The 24288-nt window shown below is 43.2% G+C and overlaps 1 protein-coding gene across 2 annotated transcripts in view; it reads right to left on the bottom strand.

Moving 5' to 3' along the window:
* LOC111953439 (collagen alpha-1(XVIII) chain) overlaps nucleotides 1-23465 on the bottom strand; it is an 83974-nt gene extending 60509 nt beyond the window's left edge. The window contains exons 1-2 of one of the 2 annotated variants that reach the window (XM_023972696.2): nucleotides 23132-23465; nucleotides 22960-23039 (exon numbers count right to left, since the gene is read on the bottom strand). In XM_023972696.2, the coding sequence (XP_023828464.1) occupies nucleotides 22960-23039; nucleotides 23132-23142 (91 nt within the window). In that variant the 5' untranslated portion in view covers nucleotides 23143-23465. The remainder of the gene's footprint in view (nucleotides 1-22959; nucleotides 23040-23131) is intronic. The other variant, XM_023972697.2, reaches the window with a different exon arrangement.
* Between the last annotated feature and the right edge of the window lie 823 nt (nucleotides 23466-24288).

Here is a 24288-nt window from a genome sequence, read left to right as displayed (position 1 = left end):
TTTATGGTTACCCACAAAGCAGCAGGGGATGACTAGCATTCCTTCAACCGCCTGCCATTCTTGCAAAGTGGCTCCTCTGACCCATAAGTCTCTGCTCTAACCGCTAACGTTAGGGTAAACCCTTGGTCCCGGACATCGCTTCCAAAACCCACAGTTATTGGGCTCATTCAAAACAGATTGGCTGAAAAGAGTTCAACATTATACTCTCCATACACACATTATACTGTGTCAATACATACGCTCTATGCCCAAAACTGGAACTCCTACCGTGACGGCCCACTTCACAAAGTTACGCTCAATACACCAACAATGGAGCGATTTCACAGCCGATGATATCTCAAGAACTGTGAGTGGAGGGAGAGGAAATTGCTATTTCATACACAGGGTTTTGCCATCCGGAGCATTTTACAGCACGGTTTGCCAGGTATACTTCCCCTGCATTGTGTTTCCCATTAAAACTACAGCAAGCTTCACTTCGTTTCCAGGTCTGACTCAGCTGTTACCGTAAGCCTGCTGACTTGGTGATTTTTCAAGGGCATGGTTAAAGGAAGGTTGCAGTGCGGTTTAAGTCAGCAGCATGGGCCAATTTGGGATCAACCTTCACTCTCAGGTTGGTGGGCCTTGGAAAGGGAAGTATGTTTCAAGTCTGGTGTGAGAACTGGAGTCGATCAAAGGTTTAGGAGCTTTACTCTGCTGTGATGGACTAACGACAGCATTGTTCAGCTGAGGCTCATGGGAAGGTACACTCTAGCCTTCTGTGGAATAATTTTTACACCTGAAGAACCTGGTTAGAGTCTAGTGTTCTGGAGGTGACCCAGAAGGGTGTGGTGGTGTAGGACTGCAAAAAGTATGGTGGTGTGGCATCCTAAATAGTTAAAGAACACACTTTATAACTGAACAACCACGAGTATCTGCATGTCTTCAGATTCTTATCTAGAGCCTAATAGTTATGGATCATTACCATCTTGACTAGGGAGGGAAGATGGACAGTTGGCCATGCAGTGAAGTGTGTAACATCCATGACATCGTACTCCAAAAACACGCTTAATTTACATTCAAAGTAATGGAGGATTGCCTCAGACTGAGAGAATACGGAGAAAGACCACTTAGTCAAGACCACAGATGGTTAACACAAGGCAAAGAATTGAGTGATGGGGATATTGGTCAAGATTTGAATGTACAGTAAGTCAAACTGAGCACTGAAGATAATCAACCAAGACACTAAGCCAGTCCTGGTCATTGCTACGTCTATTTAATTATTATTTTATACGTAACCTTTATTTAACTAGGTAAGTCAGTTAAAAACAATTTCTTATTTACAATGACGGCCTACCCCAGCCAAACCTGGACGACGCTAGGCCAATTGTGCACCGCCCTGTGGGACTCCCAATCACGGCCGGATGTGATACAGCCTGGATTCGAACCAGGGACTGTAGTGACGCCTCTTGTACTGAGATGCAGTGCCTTAGACCGCTGCGCCACTCTAGCTTGGCAAGGACAGCACAGTCAAGAAAGTAATTTATGTCAATATTTATCCTGGATGTTTTTTTGAAGGGTCCTGTGGGACACACTAATAGCACTTTTCTGACAATCCCCATAACATTATATGGCAGACCCATAGGCATAGAATGACTATTCCTATGGGCAGACCATAATTAAGGAGCATAACATACAGCTCGATCTCCTGTAGGACACATCATATACTGTACTGTACTTCAGGGGAAGCCTTAAAACCCAAAGGTGAGTTTGCGTTTACGCGTTTGACTGACCGCAACAGTTAACCCACGGCTCTAAAGGCGTAAATTGGGTGGAAACAGCTGGAACTTCTTCTGAGAGGTAGAGGTAGTTTCACAGCCAAACACGTGCACACACACGGGAAAAAACACACAGACACACACACCAATGGAGGTGTGTTTATAATAGGCTGAAGAACTCGCTGTGGGTCCTCCAGGATAGGTCCCTACTGAGCCGTATTCTAATATTATGTCTATGGATGGTGATTTTCTGTGCCGTGCTGCTACTGGATGGATGAGGAATAGTAATAATGAGTCTATAGGGCTCTTAGTCTCTCTTGAGACCATGCTATTATGCCTTTGGAAAGGTGGGCAGACTACGTTATATGCATGCAACACAATCATAATCACTGTTTAAGGAGGGGCACTGTTTTGGATGGGCAGCAGCCATGCTACATTAGTGAGTGTTAAAGGCCTCGTCGCCACAAACCGAGGGGAGAAACTGATTTGCTGGTTTGTAATTAGATCCCAATCAAGAGAAGGGCATTGTTGAGTTATTTTTTATTTTTTTCAGTTACTGTAGGTTCTTCTTTCTGTTTAATCAAGAAGCCGGAAAACAAGGCGGTTTAGTCACACTTTAACTGCTTAAGTAATCTCTGTGAGACGGTGGAGAGGAATCAAATAAACAGGCTAAATGAATGAAGAAAACGGCGGTTGGAGAGAGACAGTGATGACTTCATACACACTCGTAGGGGAGGTATTAAGGTTGGCAGGAAGAGGTAAGGTTTATTAGTAGGAGGCTGCTGATTACATTTGTGGTGAGGTTTGGGGAAGTGCGTTGACGGTACTATGTCGCATATCAAAAACAAAGCAGCTGCAGTCCAGCTGTTGAGAGTAGCCCCAGGATCTAGTCCGCCTGGAAATTCATCAAGATAGATTCAGAGAAATAGAGAGACAATCTCTTCCTCTAACCCCCCCCCCCCCCCTCCCCCCTCTCTCTATCTTCCATTAAACAAGTTAGACTGACAGCATCCTTGCAGAAGTTGCAGCCTAACCCTTTACCCATGCCTCATGAAAACAGCCTTAGACCAACACATATTACATCCATGAAATGTTGACTCTCTGAGAGTGTGACATGTGTTTGGATTTGCTGCTGACAAAGCAGAGGATGTTCAATAACCCCGCTGGAAGGCACAGATGGTCAGTGGCCACACTCTTAACCACAACACAGAGACAACAGTATAAATAAAATACAATTGTATTTGTCACATGCGCCGAATACAACAGGTATTCACACCTTAATGTGAAATGCTTACTTACAGGCCCTTAACCAACAATGCAGTTCAAGAAATTGAGTTAAGAAAATATTGACTAAATAAACGAAAAGTAAAACATTTGAATCAAAAAGGAACACAAGAAAATGACATAACAATAACGAGGCTATATACAGGGGTTACCGGTACCGAGTCAATGTGCGGGGGTAAAGTGACTATGCATAGATAATAAACAGCGAGTAGAAGCAGTGTTCAATGAAAATGTAAATAGTCCGGGTATGTAAATAGTCCGGGTGACCATTTGATTAATTGTTCAGCTGTCTTATGGCTTGGTACCGCTTGCCGTGCGATAGGAGAGAGAACAGTCTATGACTTGGGTGACTCGAGTCTTAACAATTTTTTGGTCCTTCCTCTGACACCGTCTAGTATATAGGTCCTGGATGGCAGGAGGCTTGGGATACGCACTACCCTCTGTAGCATCTTACGGTCAGATGCAGAGCAGTTGCCATACCAAGCGATGATGCAACCGGTCAGGATGCTCTCGATGGTGCAGCTGTAGAACCTTTTGAGGATCTGGGGACCCATGCCAAATCTTTTCAGTCTCCTGAGGGGGAAAAGGTGTTGTCGGGCCCTCTTCACGACTGTCTTGGTATGTTTGGACCATGATAGTTTGTTGGTAATGTGGACACCAAGGAACGTGAAACTCTCGACCCGCTCCACTACAGCCCCATCAATGTTGATGGGGGCCTGTTCAGCCCTCCTTTTCCTATAGTCCACGATCAGCTCCTTTGTCTTGCTCACATTGAGGAAGAGGTTGTTGTCTCTGACCTCCTCCCTATAGGCTGTCTCATCGTTGTCAGTGATCAGGCCTACCACTGTTGGGTTGTCAGCAAACTTAATGATAGTGTTGGAGTCGTGCTTGGCCACGCAGTCGTTGGTGAACAGGGAGTACAGGAGGGGACTAAGCATGCACCCCTGAGAGCCCCAGTGTTGAGGATCAGCGTGGCAGATGTGTTGTTGCCTACCCTTACCACCTGGGGGTGACCCGTCAGGAAGTCCAGGATCTAGTTGCAGAGGGAGGTGTTTAGTCCCATGGTCCTCAGCTTAGTGATGTGCTTTGTGGGCACTATGGTGTTGAACACTGAGCTGTAGTCAATGAACAGCATTCTCACAAAGGTGTTCTCACAAAGGTTGTCCAGGTGGGAAAGGGCAATGTGGAGTGCGATTGAGATTGTGTCATCTGTGGATCTGTTGGGGCGGTATGCAAATTGGAGTGGGTCTAGGGTTTCCGGCATGATGGTGTTGATGTGAGCCATGACCAGCCTTTCAAAGCACTTCATGGCTACTGTCGTGAGTGCTATGGGGCGGTAATCATTTAACACTCACGTAATTTAGTTACCTTCGCTTTATTGGGCACAGGGACTATGGTGGTCTGTTTGAAACATATTACAGACTTGGTTAGGGAGAGGTTGAAAATGTCAATGAAGACACTTGCCAGTGTGTCCACCCATGCTTTAAGTACACGTCCTGGTAATCTGTCTGGCCCTGAATATTTACCTGTTTAAAGGTCTTGCTCACAACAGCTACAGAGAGCCTAATCTGGAACAGCTGGTGCTCTCATGCATGCTTCAGTGTTGCTTGTCTCGAAGTGTGCATAAAAGGCATTTAGCTCGTCTGGTAGGCTTGCATCACTGTAGTCTGTAATAGTAGTCTGTAATAGTTTGCGGATGTTGCCTGTAACCCATGGCTTCTGGTTGGGATATGTACGTACGTTCACTGTGGGGACGACGTCGTCGATGCACTTATTGATGAAGCAGGTGACTGAGGTGGTATACTCCTCAATGCCATCGTATGAATCCCGGAACATATATTTCAGTCTGTGCAAGCAAAACAGTCCTGTAGCGTAGCATCCGCATCATCTGACCACTTCCGTATTGAGCGAGTCACTGGTACTTCCTGCTTTAGATTTTTAGCAGGAATCAGGAGGATAGAATTATGGTCAGATTTTCCAAATGGAGGGCGAGGGAAAGCTTTGTATGTGTCTCTGTGTGTGGAGTAAAGGTGGTCAAGTTTTTTTCCTCTGGTTGCACATGTAACATGCTGGTAGAAATGAGGTAAAACAGATTTTTGTTTGCCTGTATTAAAGTCCCCGGCCACTAGGAGCGCCGCTTCTGGATGAGCATTTTCTTGTTTGCTTATGGCCTTATACAGCTCGTTGAGTGCGGTCTTAGTGCCAGCATCATGTTTTTGGTGGTAAATTGACGGCTGCGAATAATATAGATGAGAAAACTCTTGGTTTATAGTGTGGTCTTCAGCTTTTCACGAGGTATTCTATCTTAGACGAGCATCACCTCGAAACTTTAGACATCACGCAGTAGCAGTTATTGACAAATAGACACACACCTTGCCCCTTGTCTTACCAGACGTATTTGCTCTGTCCTGCCAATGCACGGAAAACCCAGTCAATTCTATATTATCCATGTCGTCGTTCAGCCACGTCTCGGTGAAACATAAGATACTACAGTTTTTAATGTCCGATACTACAGTTTTTAATAGTCTTCATTGTAGATTGTCCAGTTTAGTTTCCAATGATTGCACGTTGACTAATAATACTGAGGGTAGTGGTGGTTTACCTACTCGCCTGCGAATTCTCACAAAAACTATTTAAAGTTGATGACGAAAGATTCTCAAACAGCAACAGCCGAGGCTGAGTCGCTAGTCAGACAAGCAGCAATCAAAGGCTGAAGGATGCGCTACCCCCGCTTCAAAAGACAAGCTGACACTTTTCCAGACAGAAGAGAAAACACTTGAGCACCAAAGAAACTTCATAAATCTGTTGGCTGCAGATGGCTGCTCTGTCATTAGCGGGCCCCCTCTCTAGTCTCATCACCTTCAGTGAGAGAGAGAACAAACACAGCAACACACAGCAGTGCTCAACTGACTTCAATCAACAGGATGCCTGCTGCCTGTACTTCTAAAGGCTTCTCAGGGCTCAGAACAGTCACTGTGGGATGAGAAGAAAGCCACTCTCTCCCTCTGATCTCCTATAAACAGATACCTGCTTGTTTTTCGCTATATCTTTCCACTCTGACAGTGACTTTCCAGGATAGGATAAAAACTCCCATCAGGCCGCTTTGTCTGTCGCATAGCGTCAGGACATTGCATGGGCGCTCCCAGAAAAACACTAATATTTCATACAGGTTTAATGTTCTATTAACTTATGGATCTGATGCATTTCTAACCTCTGTAGAAGGTGACCTAATGTAGGAACATTTTATTTCCTTTCCTAGTTTCAGGCAGCATTCAGGTCTCTTTTTGAAAAAGAGGCTCAAACCCAAAGGGGATTTCCTGGGGGAAACAAAGGTTACATAAATAAATACTGGCTTGAGAAAGGGAGAGGGTGAGAGGGAGAGAGGGAGAGGGAGAGAGAGAGAAGGGACCGAGAGAGAAAGGGAGAGAGGGAGAGTGGGAGATGGCAATGGCCTGATGCATTTTACTCAAGACCTCAAAATTAAAGAGAGAAAAAACTATCTTTAGGCACATCAAAGTGTTTGAAAATGGGCCAGCCAAGCACTAGTCTCTTTGATGAACAAAGATTTGATTTCAACAGGCTGATTAATGCAACGATAGGAGAATTAATGAGAGATTAATGAAAAGATAAGGGAAATGGGGAAAGGAGTTCAATATCAACACCAGTCACCACAGTAAATTGGACCCATTCTTTATGGCTGTCAACAATGTGCACTTAGTGGCTACCCTGGTGTGCTGTCTTTCCCAGCTCTTATGGTCATTGCCACGCGATATTCGACCATAAGAATTGGCAAGACAAGGGTCGTTCCACAAAAAGAGTCCCTTTTGTGTTTTTGGTAGAAATTTGGTACCAATATAGAATTTTAAAAGCCTGTTATATTGAATGAAGTGCCCCTTAATATAGACCACATGAATAATTCAATAAATCAGATATTTTATATTAATAAAGAAGTGCTAAAATTCAGCATTTTGACATTTCCCTCCATGCACCCTCAGTGACATCAAGGAAGTTTTTACCAACTGAACCCCAACATTTCTCCAAGTTTTCACCATCATTGTAAAGCCCTAGTTATTTTGTTGCTTTTACAAAATTATTTCTCAAGATTATTATTTATTTCATGTGATTAGTGATTATTTATGTCTGGCCCTCATTTTAAGGTTAACACTGTTACGTGAACTGAATTCTCATTTTAATATGGTGAAACTATTCCTTTTTTAATATATTTTTCTAAGAAATATTGAACATCTAAAAGTCAAATCATAGTGTAAAAGCAGGTGAGCTGGTTCTACTCCTCTTTACAATTTTCTTGTGTTTTGTGGTGGAAAACTGAGTGGGTCGAACATAACACGTCAACCCTGTTACCTATAGATAGACAGGCTATAAATGTTTTAACAATTATTTTTGGGGGGTGAAGCTTGCATTCAATTGTCATTCCCTGTTGCACACAACAGGCTTCCATTCCCCTGTGACATGGGGATTTATGGCTGATTTAAGATGAAGTCGTCAACCCTGTTACTTTACTTGGCATTTAATAGGCACTTACTATAGTACGTTTTTTATTTAACCTCTTGAGATGGGAAAACATGTTTTTTATTAAGTAAAACGTGTTCTCTTTATGACAGAATGTTAAATTAGGTGAAATAACGTGTTTTTGACCAAATTATACTTTCTCAAAAGGCAATGAATTGGTGGAACAACCCATAAAACAAACAGAGCTGGGACCGGCTACTTAGTGGCTACATTACTGGAACAAAAAACATACGAGGTGAGTGGATAGTGTGTTTGTTGATCTAACGGCTGGATCACGTCATGATGAGGGCAATGCATGGATGGAACTATTGCTGGACCCAATCCCTTTCCTGTTTTTCCTCACTTCCTGGTTTCATTGTGTAGTAGGGGTCATCACTTCATCCAACACATGCTAATATTTCTAATTGTAATCATGGTGGGAGGTTGTTACTCATTTTTCCTCAAGTCCATGTTTATGATATTCACATTGAGAACAGTAGGAACATGTTTGGCCATGTGGAACACACACTTCTCTGAGTATCTGACAACTGCATGTACAATGGGTCTTGGTTAGTCAAATCAAATCAAAGGAAGTCCAGGTAACAGTAGGGGGACAGGGTGAGCAGGTAGCTAGCTGCCTAGTGGTGGGTATTCAGCAGCCTGCTGGTCTGGGGCTAGAAGCTATTGGCCAGTCTTTCTGTTTTTGCCATGATGCTCCTATACTGCCCATGTCTGAGTGATGGAAGTGGTGAGAACAGACCGTGGCTCGGGTTGCTGAGGTCCTTGATGATCTGATGTTGTAGGTGTCCTGCAGGGCAGGCAGTGTGAACCCAATGGTGCATTCGGCTGAGAGTACCACGCTCTGTAGACCCTTGTGGTCAGCGGCAGTAGAGTTGCCGTACCAGGCTGTGATGCAGCCTGACAGTATGCTCTCGATGGTGCTCCTGTAGAACACTGTGAGGGCCCTCGGGGACAGGCTGCATTTCTTCAGCCTCCTGAGATTGAAGAGTCGCTGTCCTGTCCTCTATATCACATTGTCCGTGTGGTTTAACCATTTCAGCTCCTCTGAGTTGTGTACGCCGAGGAACTTGATGTTTTTTACCCTCTCCACATTATCCCCATTGATGAGGATGGGGGCGTGCCCAGCCTGGTTCCTCCTGAAGTCCACAATCAGCTCCCTTGTTTTGCTGACGTTGAGGTTGTTTAACTGGCACCATGCAGTCATCGTGCCTACGTCCTCTCTGTAGGCCGTCTTGTCATTGTTGGTAGTCAGGCCTACTACTGCCATCAGCGAGCTTGATGATGGAGATGGAACTGTGTGAGGTCACGCAGTCGTGTGTAAACAGGGAGTATAGGAGGGGACTGAGGACGCACCCTTGTGGGGCCCCCGTGTTGAGGATCAGTGTAAAGGAGGTAATGTTGCCTACCTTCACCACCTGGGGGATGGCCCATCTGGAAGTCCAGGACCCAGTAGCATAGGAAAGAGTTCAGTCCCAGGGCCGTGAGCTTTGTGGTATTGAAGGCCGAGCTGTAGTCGATGAACGGCATCCTCCCATATGCATTCCTTTTGTCCAGGTGGGTAAAGGCAGTGTGCAGTGCAATAATGATTGCGTCGTCCATGGATCTGTCAGGGCGGTAGGCGAATTGGAGAAGGCTGAGTGTTTCAGGGAGGGAAGAAGTGATGTGGTCTTTGACTAGCCTCTCGAAGCACATCATGATGACGTAAGTATAAGTGCTACTGGTCAATAATCATTCAGTTCAGTTTCTTTCCCTTTCTTGGCCACGGGGATGATAGTGGACATCTTGAAGCAGGTGGGGCCTGAGCTAGAGAGAGATTGAGGCAATGCAAACTAGTGACATCGGCTGACAACTAGAAAAAACTATGTCTCAACAACATGTTCATCTATTTGCCCTTTGAACCCCTCCAGGGACACCAGGTCATGGGGTTTTAGGTTGGCTTGGAGGGAATTGCAAGACCAGGGGGCTGAGTAATGCTCGGTTATAATTTTCAGAACTGTAAGCATAAAACAAGATTAAGATCTGAGCTTGTATGCTTTTTCATTTTGAGCTTTAAGATGGCAGTTTTACTAAAATGGCCTTACAAATAAGAATGTACCAGCGTTTGAGCTTGACCGGTTGCTATTGATGTACATCCGACAGCACGTCTCTAATTAGTGATAAAACAAAGGGCTGCATGATACACAGAGTCAAGAGCCTTCAGTGTAGAGCTTGAGGCTTGCACATAGTCACCATAGTCACACAGATAGAAAAGTACAACTATTTTCTGGCGGCAAAGGAAAAACAAATTTTGTGCTGGTAATAAAACCCAATACGCAGCTTGAGTTTCCAGACAAGGTTCTCTACATGGGTGATGAAGCTCAACTTCTCTTCCAGCCAAACTCCCAGATACAGTGGGGCAAAAAAGTATTTAGTCAGCCACCAATTGTGCAAGTTCTCCCACTTAAAAAGATGAGAGAGGCCTGTAATTTTCATCATAGGTACACTTCAACTATGACAGACAAAATMAGYAAAAAAAATCCAGAAAATCACATTGTAGGATTTTTTATGAATTTATTTGCAAATTATGGTGGAAAATAAGTATTTGGTCACCTACAAGCAAGCAAGATTTCTGTCTCTCACAGACCTGTAACTTCTTCTTTAAGAGGCTCCTCTGTCCTCCACTCGTTACCTGTATTAATGGCACCTGTTTGAACTTGTTATCAGTATAAAAGACACCTGTCCACAACCTCAAACAGTCACACTCCAAACTCCACTATGGCCAAGACCAAAGAGCTGTCAAAGGACGGTGACTATTACCAATGTGCTATTTGTCGATAGATCTCCACTTAGATCTCCAAACTAAATAGATTCACTGTTGCTATCGAAGTCATTCCAAGCGTAGGTTAAACAGAGCAAATGAAATGTGACCATACTTTACCTCTCATACATCCTCATGTATGATGCTGATGCTATTTAGGCCTATATAGCATTTGTGAAGTCATCAACAGATATTGTTTCAATTCAACACAGAATTCAACTGAAAATAGAAAAATAGACAACACAATAGGCCTAGGGTTTCAAGCTCTGGTTGGTTGAAAATGTCATGATATTTAGTGATATTGAATTGTGTTTGGTTGTCAACGCAACCAAGTATCAACATTTGAAGGAGATGTATCTTCTGCTTGGACAGTTTCATGTGCCACTGACTTAGTCTGGCTTAAATTCCAGTATGTCTACAAATTAATAATTGATATGTTGGATTCACGTCTCCATCTTAACCAACAAGTTAAGTTAAAGAATCGGACTAAATCAAATCAAAAGAAACATTTTAAGTGTTTTTTTGTTTAAAACAATTTATCACATAAATGTCGTGGTCTTCAATGTCAAAGTTACAGGACTTTGATGTTAAATCAGTTTTTTGCCATGGTTAGCTAGCTGGATGGCTAATGTTTGCATTTAAATAATGCAGCAGGCATCTCCGGCTTTTTTGTTTCACCTGCCGGTTGGAAGGTGGAGACTGCGGTGTCTGAGATGTCAGAGAGGCAGAGGGACTGTTCCTGACCACTGCTGATGTGTGGTTGATTTTTACTGCTTTACTGCAGCTTTACTGCAGCCGATGTATCTGACCATAAATGGAGGATCAGCTACCTACGGAGGAGGTGCTACTATGGAGGAACTAGGAACGTCGTACAAAGCGACAGGCAGTCTGACAGACTAAATTTCTCCATGGCTGTACTGTACCATCGATGCGCCATCCGCTCAAGCCATAGTGACTTTTCCAAACAGCCTCAACTCCATTCGTTTTCCATCTTTAATTTCTTGTTCATTGATGAATAATGTAAAGTATTTTGTTAACAAGAGGACCACCATGGAAATAGGTTTCTAAACTTGTGTATGTTATCCGCTGTGATTTTTAAATGTATTGTATCCACATGTGTGGTTGTATTGTGTTATTTACAATTATCATAAACTTTATTTAAAGTGCATTAATGTTTGATTGGATCTATCCAAACAGAAGATGAATCTCCTCCAAATGTTGATTGCGTTGACAACCAAATAAAATTAAATATCACTTTTGAAATACAATATAGCCTATTAACTTGTCGACAAGTTAACAAATGATATGTTGGACTCACATCTCCAACTCAACCAAAAATAAAGGTTAAAGAATGGGATTAAGCCAGTGGCTTAGATGTAACTATCCAAGCAGTAGATATATCTCCTTTTAATGTTGATATTTGGTTGCGTTGTCAACCAAACACAATTCAATATTACTTTTGTAATACAGTAAATAGCCTAAAGTTAAGGCTATCTTACAAACTAATGTAACATGGCCACATTTTAAGGTTACTGTAACTAACTATACATTTCTTCTCATGTGATCATATAAAGCGTGCATGTTCAAGATAGCATGTATGCAGTAGGTCGTTGCAGGTCTGTAGAGATGTTCACAATTGCTGTAATAATCATTGCAGAATCTCGTATGGCATTGATCACTTGCACCATGTACTTTTAATGTAATCTCATCTGCAATCCAGGTTAATTGATTCTGCTATTAGATAAAGCACAGTGATACAGCATTAACCTGTTGTATAAATAAATAAAATATTGTATTCCCATTTGAACTTTGCTGTGCTTTTAAATGTTTGAAAGCGCAGTGATAAACATTTGGGTGACAACTAAACCAAAAGTCAGACATTGTTTTTCCATTGGAATTTGGTTGTGCTTTTAGATGGTTGAAACCATAGTGATAACATATTGGAAATTCAACTAACTTTAGGCTGTCTTGTTGAGTGGGTAAATATAGGTTGTAATCTGATTGATCAACATCTCAACCAAATATTACCCAAATATCCACATTGAAATGACATGGTGTGCCCAGTGGGTATGGACTTCTAAGGGGGTAAGTAAGAACAAGTATTACCTCATTAAGTGAGGAACTAGAGAAATAGAATGTGCTTGAACCTCTCCTATATAAACACATTCATACACATCTAACAATTCTATAAACATACATAGGAACGCTGGCTCAAAACTAAAGCTAGGACGCTTTTAACTTGATGAATACTGGTGAATGTTTACCCTTACGGTGTGACAAGTATTTTTTCCTTTGTAATGGAGGCCGAGTTTAGAATGGGTCTGGTCAGCGTTACAGTACATGGTGCAGCAGACATTGACCAGACCCAGTGGGCACTCGCCCTTTCCCGACACCCAAGGGAAGCCAAGTGTTTTGCTAACAGTCTGCCTGGAAGACACTGGACTGGAGAGCCTCTCCGCCAAGTGCAAGGGACAGGCTCGTATTAGCAACATTACTCGAGTTAGCTTACATTAGCTTACATAAAGGTCCCACCTTCCCCTCTCCTTCCCCTGCATGTCTGTTAATTTCTCCCACACACATGTTCACACGCACACTGTCCGTTTGGGGAGAGGAGAGAGGACTAAATTGAACCACCCAGTTTTCTGTCTCCATGGTTCATGTTTGGACATGAGAGCAACACACTTCCTTGATGAATATCCATCTCCGTCCTCCTCTGCTTCATATTTTCCAGAGTTTAGGAGAGTTTGGAAGAAGAACAGTTTTGCATGTCAAGTCAAATACAGCCACGGCGGCCAACGTCTGTTATTCAATCAGGGAGGGACAGAGGGAGCAGAGTTTTATATATAACATAAATAAATGCTTTACATGTGGGGCCTGGGCCCCATTTGTATGTCTCTTTTACTGTAACAAGGCCCTAAACCATTTGTATTACATATCTGTGGAAGGACATCAAACCATCACCTCTCTACTTTTTCTAGACAGGAACGCGGGCGTGAGTGTCACTAATACAAATAATGGATTTATGGTGAGCTAGCCCAGCAACAACTCCACGTCTCATCAGCAATGAACGATGGCTTGCTTTACTTAAAGGACTTGTTCATCTCAAATTAGAAAGCAAATTTTCTTTATTTTGATGAAACCGATACCCGTGTCGGATTAATTATGTACCGGAGTTTACATTTGTACCCATGTGTGTAGAGATATGTGTGTAGAGACATATAAACTCAGCAAAAAAAGAAATGTCCCTTTTTCAGGACCCTGTCTGTCACGCCTTGACCTTAGAGATCCTTTTAATTCTTTATTTGGTTAGGTCAGGGTTTGACTAGGGTGGGCAATCTATGTTTTCTATTTCTTTGTTGGCCCGGTATGGTTCCCAATCAGAGGCATCTGTCTATCGTTGTCTCTGATTGGGGATCATACTTAGGCAGCCTTTTTCCACCTGTAGTTTGTGGGATCTTGTTTTTGGTACTGTGCTGTTTAGCCCTACTAGATGTTACGTTTCGTTTTGTATTTGTTGTTTTTCGGTGTTCATTTAATAAATTAGAATATACGCCTACCACGCTGCACCTTGGTCCGATACTTCCATCGACGAAGATAACACTGTCTTTCAAAGATAATTCAAAAAAATCCAAATAACTTCACAGATCTTCATTGTAAAGGGTTTAAACACTGTTTCCCATGCTTGTTCAATGAACCATAAACAATTAATGAACATGCACCTGTGGAACAGTCGTTAAGACACTAATAGCTTACAGACGGTAGGCAAATATGGTCACAGTTATGAAAACTTAGGACACTAAAGAGGCCTTTCTACGGACTCTGAAAAACACCAAAAGAAAGATGCCCAGGGTCCATGCTCATCTGCGTGAACGTGCCTTAGGCATGCTGCAAGGAGGCATGAGGACTGTAGATGTGGCCAGGGCAATGAATTGCAATGTCCGTACTGTGAGATGCCTAAGACAGCGCAACAGGGAGACAGAACGGACAGCTGATCGTCGAGTTACACCAGGAACGCACAATCCCCCATCAGTGCTCAGACTGTCCGCAATAGGCTGAGAGAGGCTGGACTGAGGGCTTGTAGGTTTGTTGTAAGGCAGGTCTTCACCAGACATGACCGGCAACAACTTCGCCTATGGGCACAAACCCACCGTCGCTGGAACAGACAGGACTGGCAAAAAGTGCTCTTCACTGACGAGTCGCGGTTTTGTCTCACCAGGAGTGATGGTCGGAATCGTGTTGATCGTCGAAGGAATGAGCGTTACACCGAGTCCTGTACTCTGGAACGGGATCGATTTGGAGGTGGAGGGTCCGTCATGGTCTCGGTCGGTGTGTCACAGCATCATCGGACTGAGCTTGTTGTCATTGCAGGCAATCTCAACACTGTGCGTTACAGGGAAGACATCCTCCTCCCTCATGTGGTACCCTTCCTGCAGGCTCATCCTGACATGACCCTCTAGCATGACAATGCCACCAGCCACCAGGGTAACATCTCACAGCAAGAACTGGCAAATCTGGTGCAGTCCATGAGGAGGAGATGCACTGCAGTACTTAATGCACCTGGTGGCCACACCAGATACTGACTGTTACTTTTGATTTTGACCCCCCATTCCATTTCTGTTAGTCACATGTCTGTGGAACTTGTTCAGTTTATGTCTCAGTAGCTGAATCTTGTTATGTTCATACAAATATTTACAATTTGCTGAAAACAAACACAGTTGACAGTGAGAGGACGTTTATTTTTTGACTGAGTTTATATATATATGACATGAACCACAATATCATTGAGGAACATCGGGGTGGATGGAGCAGGAGGGCAGGTGGGAGGGAGTTTGGACACATGGTGTAAAAAAGAACAATATCACTATCTATTTGTAGTATTTCAGATACTAATGCTCTGCCATAAGTGACTATCCTGTTTTTGTATTTTCCCTTTCTCGTATGCTAAGCCATTTTGGAACACAAATCTGTTAGCATCTAACTACTGTATTTCTGTTAATATTGTACATTGTTGATATATATTTGTGTTTGTTGTTGAAGCTGTTCTTATGCATAAATATCAATGATTGTATCTTTGCATGATCTTGTGATCAAATAAAATATATAATCCCCCCCCCAAAAATGTAAAGCTCGCTAGTAGGAACTCAACTCCACTTTGGACCACTTTTGAGGCATGAAACTTTGATTTTGGGGTGAACAACTATAGGGCAACACATGTCATGTCAGTGCAGTTCTCTTCACTGAGGTGTTGAGTCTGTTGACATTCATTATTGGTCATGCCACTGTGAGGGGTGATGCAGTCTGCCCTGCTACTGTACGTCTGAGCCTGCTGCCCCCACAACCAAGACAGAGCTGCCACTCAGTCATCCTTCATTACAGCTAAACTCAGCAGCCTGGCAGGAGGCCACCCTCTCTCTCTCTCTCTGTTAGCCCGACATGGAAGCAGCCCCGGGGGGAGAAACTCAAACTATGCAAGCCCCTCTCTGGCTCAAAGCTCCATGGGACTGGTCCAGAATTAAGAGCATTCAGACAGACACACAACCACACACACACACACACACACACACACACACACACACACACACACACACACACACACACACACACACACACACACACACACACACACACACACACACACACACACACACACACACAGCCATGCTTCAGAGTGATATATAGTATCCTCTTATTTGTCTAGTAGATCTGTGTATTGTAGTGTCCTGAGACACAGTACAGACGTTGACATTTCTTTAGGAAGCATACTGTGCTGTTCCCATAAATAGACCCTCAGTTGGTGGTCCCCACATGGCATAAGCATGTCAGTATTGAATAATTCCCAGCTCTCGCCTATACAGTACGTTACTGTCAGGCCCGGGTCAACTGAGGGCAGGAGCCGCGACTGAAAACCATAACAAGTGTAATTACGCCACCGCATCATCATCATCATCATTAGGGGCATTAGTGAAACACATGGGATTACTTCTTTCCTCCAACGACTACTCCAATGGTTATCTACTCCAATGGTTATCTCTTAGACAAAGTATGTAGGCTACATTACAGACTAGGTCACAGGAAAATAGTTACGTCAGCACTGTCGTCCTCTGTAGCTCAGTTCGTAGATAAGGCGCTTGCAGTGCCTGGATAGTGGGTTGGATTCCCAGGACAACCCATATTTAAAATGTATGCAAGCTTTGGATAAAGGCCTCCGCTAAACTCAATTATTATATTACTGTTTGGAGATGCATCACTGTGCTCCTCTTTTGAACAGCTGAAGGTCTTTTTCCTGTCTCTGTGTCTCAGATATTCATTTACAATAGTCCCATGAACATCATTAAGGGAATATTATGCATGTGTGGAAGGTGCCAACACTGATCAGGCTGCCAAATTCCACCCCCCTTCCCTAACTAATAAACCATTAACATGAGTAGACTGTCTCCACATGTGCTGTAGGCCTAAGCATCTAACATTTTACGGTCCTTGCTCCAATGTTGATGAAATTCCACATAATACCTTCAAGTGGTGAATGTTGATGCTCTAGTTAGTCTATTGCAGAATTGATCATTAGGACATTATTAACACATTTACGTTTAAGAGGCAGCAGTCTTCAAACTTTATCTGAATTGGAAACACTTGAACATGCATTTAGACTGGGGGTAGCACACAAAGGCTGGAATGGTGCATTGTGCCTGCCGGCAGATAAATTCCACATTACCAGGCATTAAAAGCAACAAATCACCATGAGTGAATTCCCACAAACTAATTTTATGATGTTTCCAAAAGAAAAACAATTTAATTATCTATGACAATACCTCATAAAGTAAACTCTCCTGGTATGTGTAAGAGCTCGTTACGTTGACACACACTTGAACCAGGTATTTGTCCAGGACTAGGCTGATAAGAAAACCATTAGGGCTAGTCCCTGTCACTGATATAAAGCATACAAGGACACATAGTTTAATTATTGTGTATTTTATTCCTCTCTTAATTTCCAAGATGGCATAGCAGTCAGACGTCCTTTGTCCTCGTCTTGTCCCGTGTATATATATATTTACATATTTTCTTTGCATATCTTTTTATATCTTTTTTTCTAAAAACTCAACTTCAAAACACTCTCCTGCAACCCGCCTCACCAATAAATAAAAAAAGTATTATTCACCTCAAATCTGAAATCCACAACAGAAGCTAGCCAGAAGTTAGCCAGAAGCTAGCCAGTTCACTGGCTAACGTTAGTATTCAGCTAACCACGGTTGGCGGTTATCAGCTATCCTTTAGCTCGAAAAGCTATCGCCAGTTTTGTACAACGCGACTCAGACCAGAGCATACCGGACCTATTTTCTCTCCATATCCCCGGATTTCTACCGCAAGCTGTGGACATTTACACCTGGAACTTGCAGCTAGCTAGCTGCTATCCAAGTGACTATTGGCTAACGTCGGTCCCGGGGCAAACATCAATTATTCCGGAGCTAGCCAGCTGAAGAGTTCCATCAGCCACTCCTGGGCTACAATCACCTATCTGTACCCGTTTTACTGCTGATGCGGAGCCCAGCCGGGCCTTCACGACTGGACTACCGACGTTATCTGCCCGAGGGAGTTATCCAACTGGCCCCTCCGTCGCGACGTAACCTGAACGCCCATCTGCGGCCCGCTAATCGTTAGCTGTCTTATCGGCTGCTATCTGAATAGGTCTATCGGACAATTTTCTTGGGCCACTATAACTATAACTATTTTGCCAATTGGATTGCTCCCCTCTACCACACGGAACCCCACTAATCTAACCACGGAAACGCACGAGGTGGCTAAAAACAGACCTCCATCTCGTACCAGCTTGCTACCCATGGCCCGGCTAGCTGTCTGAATCGCCGTGACCCCAACCTTCCTCATCATCTTAAATAAGAATGCCCCATTCAATACATTTAGAACCAGGAACAGATATAGCCCTTGGTTCTCTCCAGACCTGACTGCCCTTAACCAACACAAAACCATCCTGTGGCATTCTGCATTAGCATCAAACAGCCCCCGTGAAATGCAACTTTTCAGGGAAGTTAGAAACCAATATACACAGGCAGTTAGAAAAGCCAAGGCTAGCTTTCTCAAGCAGAAATTTGCTTCCTGCAACACAAACTCAAAAAAGTTCTGGAACACTGTAAAGTCCATGGAGAATAAGAGCACCTCCTCCCAGCTACCCACTGCACTGAGGATAGGAAACTCTGTCACCACCGATAAATCCACTGTAATTGAGAATTTCAATAAGCATTTTTCTACGGCTGGCCATGCTTTCCACCTGGCTACCCCTACCCCGGTCAACAGCACTGCACCCCCCACAGCAACTCGCCCAAGCCTTCCCCATTTCTCCTTCTCCCAAATCCAGTCAGCTGATGTTCTGAAAGAGCTGAAAATCTGGACCCCTACAAATCAGCCGGGCTAGACAATCTGGACCCTTTCTTTCTAAAATGATCTGCCGATATTGTTGCAACCCCTATTACTAGCCTGTTCAACCTCTCTTTCGTGTCGACTGAGATTCCCAAAGATTGGAAAGCAGCTGCGGTCATCCCCCTCTTCAAAGGGGGGGACACTCTTGACCCAAATTGCTACAGACCTATTTCTATCCTACCCTGCCTTTCTAAGGTCTTCGAAAGCCAAGTTAACAAACAGATCACCAACCATTTCGAACCCCACCGCACCCTCTCCGCTATGCAGTCTGGTTTCAGAGCTGGTCATGGGTGCACCTCAGCCACGCTCAAGGTCCTAAACGATATCTTAACCGCCATCGATAAGAAACAATACTGTGCAGCGTATTCATTGACCTGGCCAAGGCTTTCGACTCTGTCAATCACCACATCCTCATCGGCAGACTCAATAGCCTTGGTTTCTCAAATGATTGCCTCGCCTGGTTCCCAACTACTTCTTCTCGATAGAGTTCAGTGTGTCAAATCGGAGGGCTGTTGTCCGGGCCTTCTGGCGGTCTCTATGGGGTGCCACATGGTCAATTCTTGGGCCGACTTCTCTTCTCTGTATACATCATGATGTCACTCTTGCTGCTGGTGAGTCTCTGATCCACCTTTACGCAGACGACACCATTCTGTATACTTCTGGCCCTTCTTGGACACTGTGTTAACAACCCTCCAGACGAGCTTCAATGCCATACAACTCTACAACTCTTCCGTGGCCTCCAACTGCTCTAAATAACAGTAAACTAAATCCATGCTCTTCAACCGATAGCTACCTGCACCTGCCCGCCCGTCCAGCATCACTACTCTGGACGGTTCTGACCTAGAATAATGTGGACAAACTACAAATACCTAGGTTTGTCTGGTTAGACTGTAAACTCTTCCTTCCAGACTCACATCAAACATCTCCAATCCAAGTTAAATTAGAATTGGTCTCTATTATTGTACAAAGCATCCTTCACTCATTGCTGCAAACACATACGCCTCTATGTAAAACTGACCATCCTACAATCCTAGCACTTCGGCGATGTCATTTACAAAAATAGCCTGCGAAATACACTACTTTCCATTAAATTGGAATGACAGTCATTCCACAGTGCCATCGTTTTTGTCACCAAGCCCGCATATACTACCCACCTACTACTGCGACCTGTCACGCTCTCGTTTGGCTGGCCCTCTCGTTCATACTCGTGCCTCAAACCCACTGGCTCCAGGTCATTCTACTAAACCCTTGCTAGAGTAAAGTCCCCCTATATCGAGCTCCGCTGGTCACTATATCAGAGCACGCACCACACCTCGTAGCACACGTCTCCAGCAGGTATATCTCTCTGGTCACCCCCAAAGCCAATTCCTCCTTTGGCTGCCTCTCCTTCCAGTTCTCTGCTTGCCAATGACTGGAACGAACTACAAAAAAATCTCTGAAACTGGAAACACTTATCTCCCTCACTAGCTTTAAGCACCAGCTGTCAGAGCAGCTCACAGATTTCTGCACCTGTACATAGCCCATCTATAATTTAGCCCAAACAACTACCTCTTCCCCTACTGTATTTATTTATTTAGCTCCTTTGCACCCCATTATTTCTACTTCTACTTTGCACATTCTTCCACTGCAAATCGCTCCTATGGCCTATTTATTGCCTACCTCCTCATGCCTTTTGCACACACTGTATATAGACTTTCTTTTTTCTACTGTGTCATTGACTTGTTTATTGTGTTATTGGCTTGTGTATTGTTTACTCCATGTTTACTCCAAATCTACCATTCCAGTGTTTTACTTGCTATATTGTATTTACTTCGCCACCAAGGCCTTTTTTTGCCTTTACCTCCCTTATCTCACCTCATTTGCTCACATTGTATATAGACTTATTTTTCTACTGTATTATTGACTGTATGTTTGTTTTACTCCATGTGTAACTCTGTGTTGTTATATGTGTCGACCTGCTTTGCTTTATCTTGGCCAGGTCGCAGTTGTAAATGAGAACTTGTTCTCAACTTGCCTACCTGGTTAAATAAAGGTGAGAAAAAAAAAAATATATATATATATTTTTTTTTCTCCATGCAAGCATTTCATGGTAAAGTCTACACCCGTTGTATTTGGTGCATGTTACGAATTCATTTTGACTTCATTCGACTTGACTTTAAGGAACAAGAAAGGGTAAAAAGTATCTAAGGCCACATGTGTCAAACTCATTCCACCGAGGGCCGAGTGTGTGCGGGTTTTCGCTCCTCCCTTGTACTTAATTGATAAATTAGGGTCACTAATTAGTAAAATATATATATATTAAATACAGACACTAGGCCCTCCGTGGAATGATTTTGGCACCCCTGATCTAAGCGGTAGGATACAGCACAAAACCCCAAAATGTATAATATCAGCTCGATTTCAACAAATACATGAGATGGGACGTTACTAGGCGACGGCTTTGTTTTTTAGAGTATTTACTGCAATGCCTACATGTGCCTGGAAATATTTCTCCCTAATGGCCTCCTCTGGCAAAAGCAGCACACACTGAATAATTTTTTTCTCCAAAAAAGTGAATCATCTTCGAGAAGTTTATAAATATGGCACATCCACAAACAGCTGACAGGAAATACAGTCGAGGAAACTGTCAAGGCTGTAGAATCACCAGTTTTCTCCAGCTCCACATTCCCCTCAGTCACAAGTCATCATACTTCAGAGTTATTTTCCATAGAAAATTAGAGACAGCTTGCTCATATAGATTTTTGTTCTTGTAAGAGCCAAGTGACTCTAACTCAGAAGGAATGAGCTCAACAATTAAGCTCCCGGGGCCACATTACAATGACTTGGCAGCCCATAATTATTTTATGGGGCTAGCGAAAACAAAGGTGCTTTTTGTGAGGTCATCTCATAATGGTGATTTTATGATCTCCAGAGCTTGTCAAAATGGCAATCTGCGTGCCATTCTATTGAAGAGGAGAGACAGTAATTATCGGTCAGTCACTGCACAGGTAATTTATCAGACGGAGCCGTATATAGGCTACCGCTAACCCTAATGAAATGAAGAAGCCTAATATCAACCTAGGCATTGACTTTGAGTTGAAGTTGAAGCCATGTCAGGGACGTGTCATTAGAGACACATTCACGAAATCACAAACACATACACACCTTCCCCTTGAAAGTGTATCCTTTTTCTTTGGCCTGGGCCCATAATCAGTCCCAACTGTCCTGTAAAATGTCTTAACTATCTAGCTAACATCCAATGAGGTCTACTGGATGGTTATATGCGGGAAATGTATTCCTAGTGATACAACACTCCATCTACTGTTCCAACTCAATTACATGGTTGGCTACTGATACAGCAGGTAGCCTGTGTTCTTCATCTTCCAGACACAGCCATCTACTGTCTGCGTCCTTGATCTGTGGCAATTCCTTTCAGTGTCCATTGCTATCACAGTCAATGCCTGCTGAGTCGCGCACATCTTGTATTACTTTTTACCATTAGTCACGGAGCAGTCGGTGACAGATCATTGAAAGTCTTCGCAGACACCGTAGACAGAGCGCACAGCAAGCCACACAACCAGCCACAAGAAAATGAGCCGTGGATACGCTACATCATCACATCTTCAGCTTTCCAAATTTATGTGGACATGTTCTGATTCCACGTAAAAAACGTGTCGCACTGTACAGTTATGAGATAGACAGAGCGTTGCTAGAATGACACGTTAGCCAAAGAATAATGACTGATTGGTTTAACACTTGGTTGTCGATGCTGTCAAAGACATGCGCTGTGTATTTACAACCACAAGACGCAACCAACTCAATAGGTTTTAAGCATCAGTCTGAAATGTAAAAAAAAGTATTGTCAAGTTAAAAACAAGGGCAGGATTTACTGACCCATCACTCACTTTCATAACGCTATAATACTTGCACAGCACCGGTGTCCTAAAAAGTGGAACTTTACGCAAAGGCGATTGCACCAAGGAATTTTAGAATATGATGTGCATTATCACAAAATCCTTTAGCTAAACTCGCACAGACTATGTGATTTCATCTAACTATTAAGCAATGCATGCATGAATGAATGGATGCATATTTGCGATAGTTGTGCTTAATACTTTCTCACAATACTAAACCAGTTCATCCAAATGAGAGAGAACAGGGGGGGAAATGATGAGCGTCACATACCGTCCAGAAGCTGATATGCAGTCGACAGTTGGCAGTACCACAAGGCGAGATGTATTCCAAAGGACCACAGGGAGAGGCTGCTGATAGAGGGGGAAAAGTGAATAATTTAGCTGAGTTCAATTCTCGGTTTGTCAAAACACTTTCAATGCGCGTAAAATATGTGCGAATTTACCGTGAAGTCATCTTCGATCTTGTTAAGTCCACACAAAAGTCCTCTTGTTCCAATGTGATAGTGGTAAGAGTTGGAGCCCGCTCTATCCCTCACTCACTCCCTCTTAAAAAGATCTTGCTCTCCCCCTCACTTGGACTGCCCGCATTTGCAAATGAAACAAAGGCTGCTTTAGTCCTCCAAGACTGAACCGGTCCTCAAACACTGAAATCTGACTCCTCACAGTCGCTCTTCGTGGACCACTGCTTTATCCAACTCTGCCCTCATACAGTCTGGTCCAAAATGATTGACACCCTTGATAAAGATAACAAAAATGCTGTCTAAAATTAATAATACAAATACTGAGATACAGTATATTGTATAAAAAAAGGGTAAATTATATTATTTTATACTAATACATTTGCTCAAATTGGTTCCAATCCAAGTGCCAATGTCATTTATCAAACTCCAGGCGGTGCTATGGTCAGATGATATGAAGATAAAGCTCTTTGGCCACGCACACCAGTGGTGGGTTGGGCACTGAAAAACGGAAGATTGTGCAAAAAAGTACCTCATACATGTTATCATGTTATCATGTTATCTACTGTAAAATATGGTGGTGGATCGTTGATGTTATAGGATAATTTTGCTTCCACAGGTCCTGGGGCCCTTGTTAAGGTCAACGGCATCATGATTTTTATCAAGTACTTGGACATTTTAGCCAAAAACCTGGTTGCCTCTGCCAGGAGGCTGACACTTGGCCAGAAGTGGATATTCCAGCAAGACAATATCCTCAAGCACACATCAAAATCCACAAAGAAATGGTTACTTGACCACAAAATCAACATTTTGCAATGGTCATCTCAGTCTCTGGACTTGAATCCCATTGAAAACCTGTGGTTTGAATTGAAGAGGGCAGTCCATAAGCACAGACGAAGGATATCAAGGATCTGGAAAGATTCTATTTGGAGGAATGGTCATAGATCCCTCCAAATGTGTTTTCCAAACTCATAAAGCATTTTAGAAAAGTATCTGTGTCGTTATCCTGGCAAGGGGAGGGTGATGGAATACTGAAAACAGGGGTGCCAATCATCTTGGCCCCTATCTTTTTAGATTTTTGAAAAATGTCTTTGTTAACAAAATGCCTTTCTCTAAGCAATTGTATTAGTATAAAAGACAAT

Source organism: Salvelinus sp. IW2-2015, linkage group LG27 (genome assembly GCF_002910315.2).
Source record: "Salvelinus sp. IW2-2015 linkage group LG27, ASM291031v2, whole genome shotgun sequence".
Classification (NCBI taxonomy): domain Eukaryota; kingdom Metazoa; phylum Chordata; class Actinopteri; order Salmoniformes; family Salmonidae; genus Salvelinus; species Salvelinus sp. IW2-2015.
Note: the sequence above shows the minus strand (reverse complement) of the source record. Positions and strands in the feature narration are given on the sequence as shown.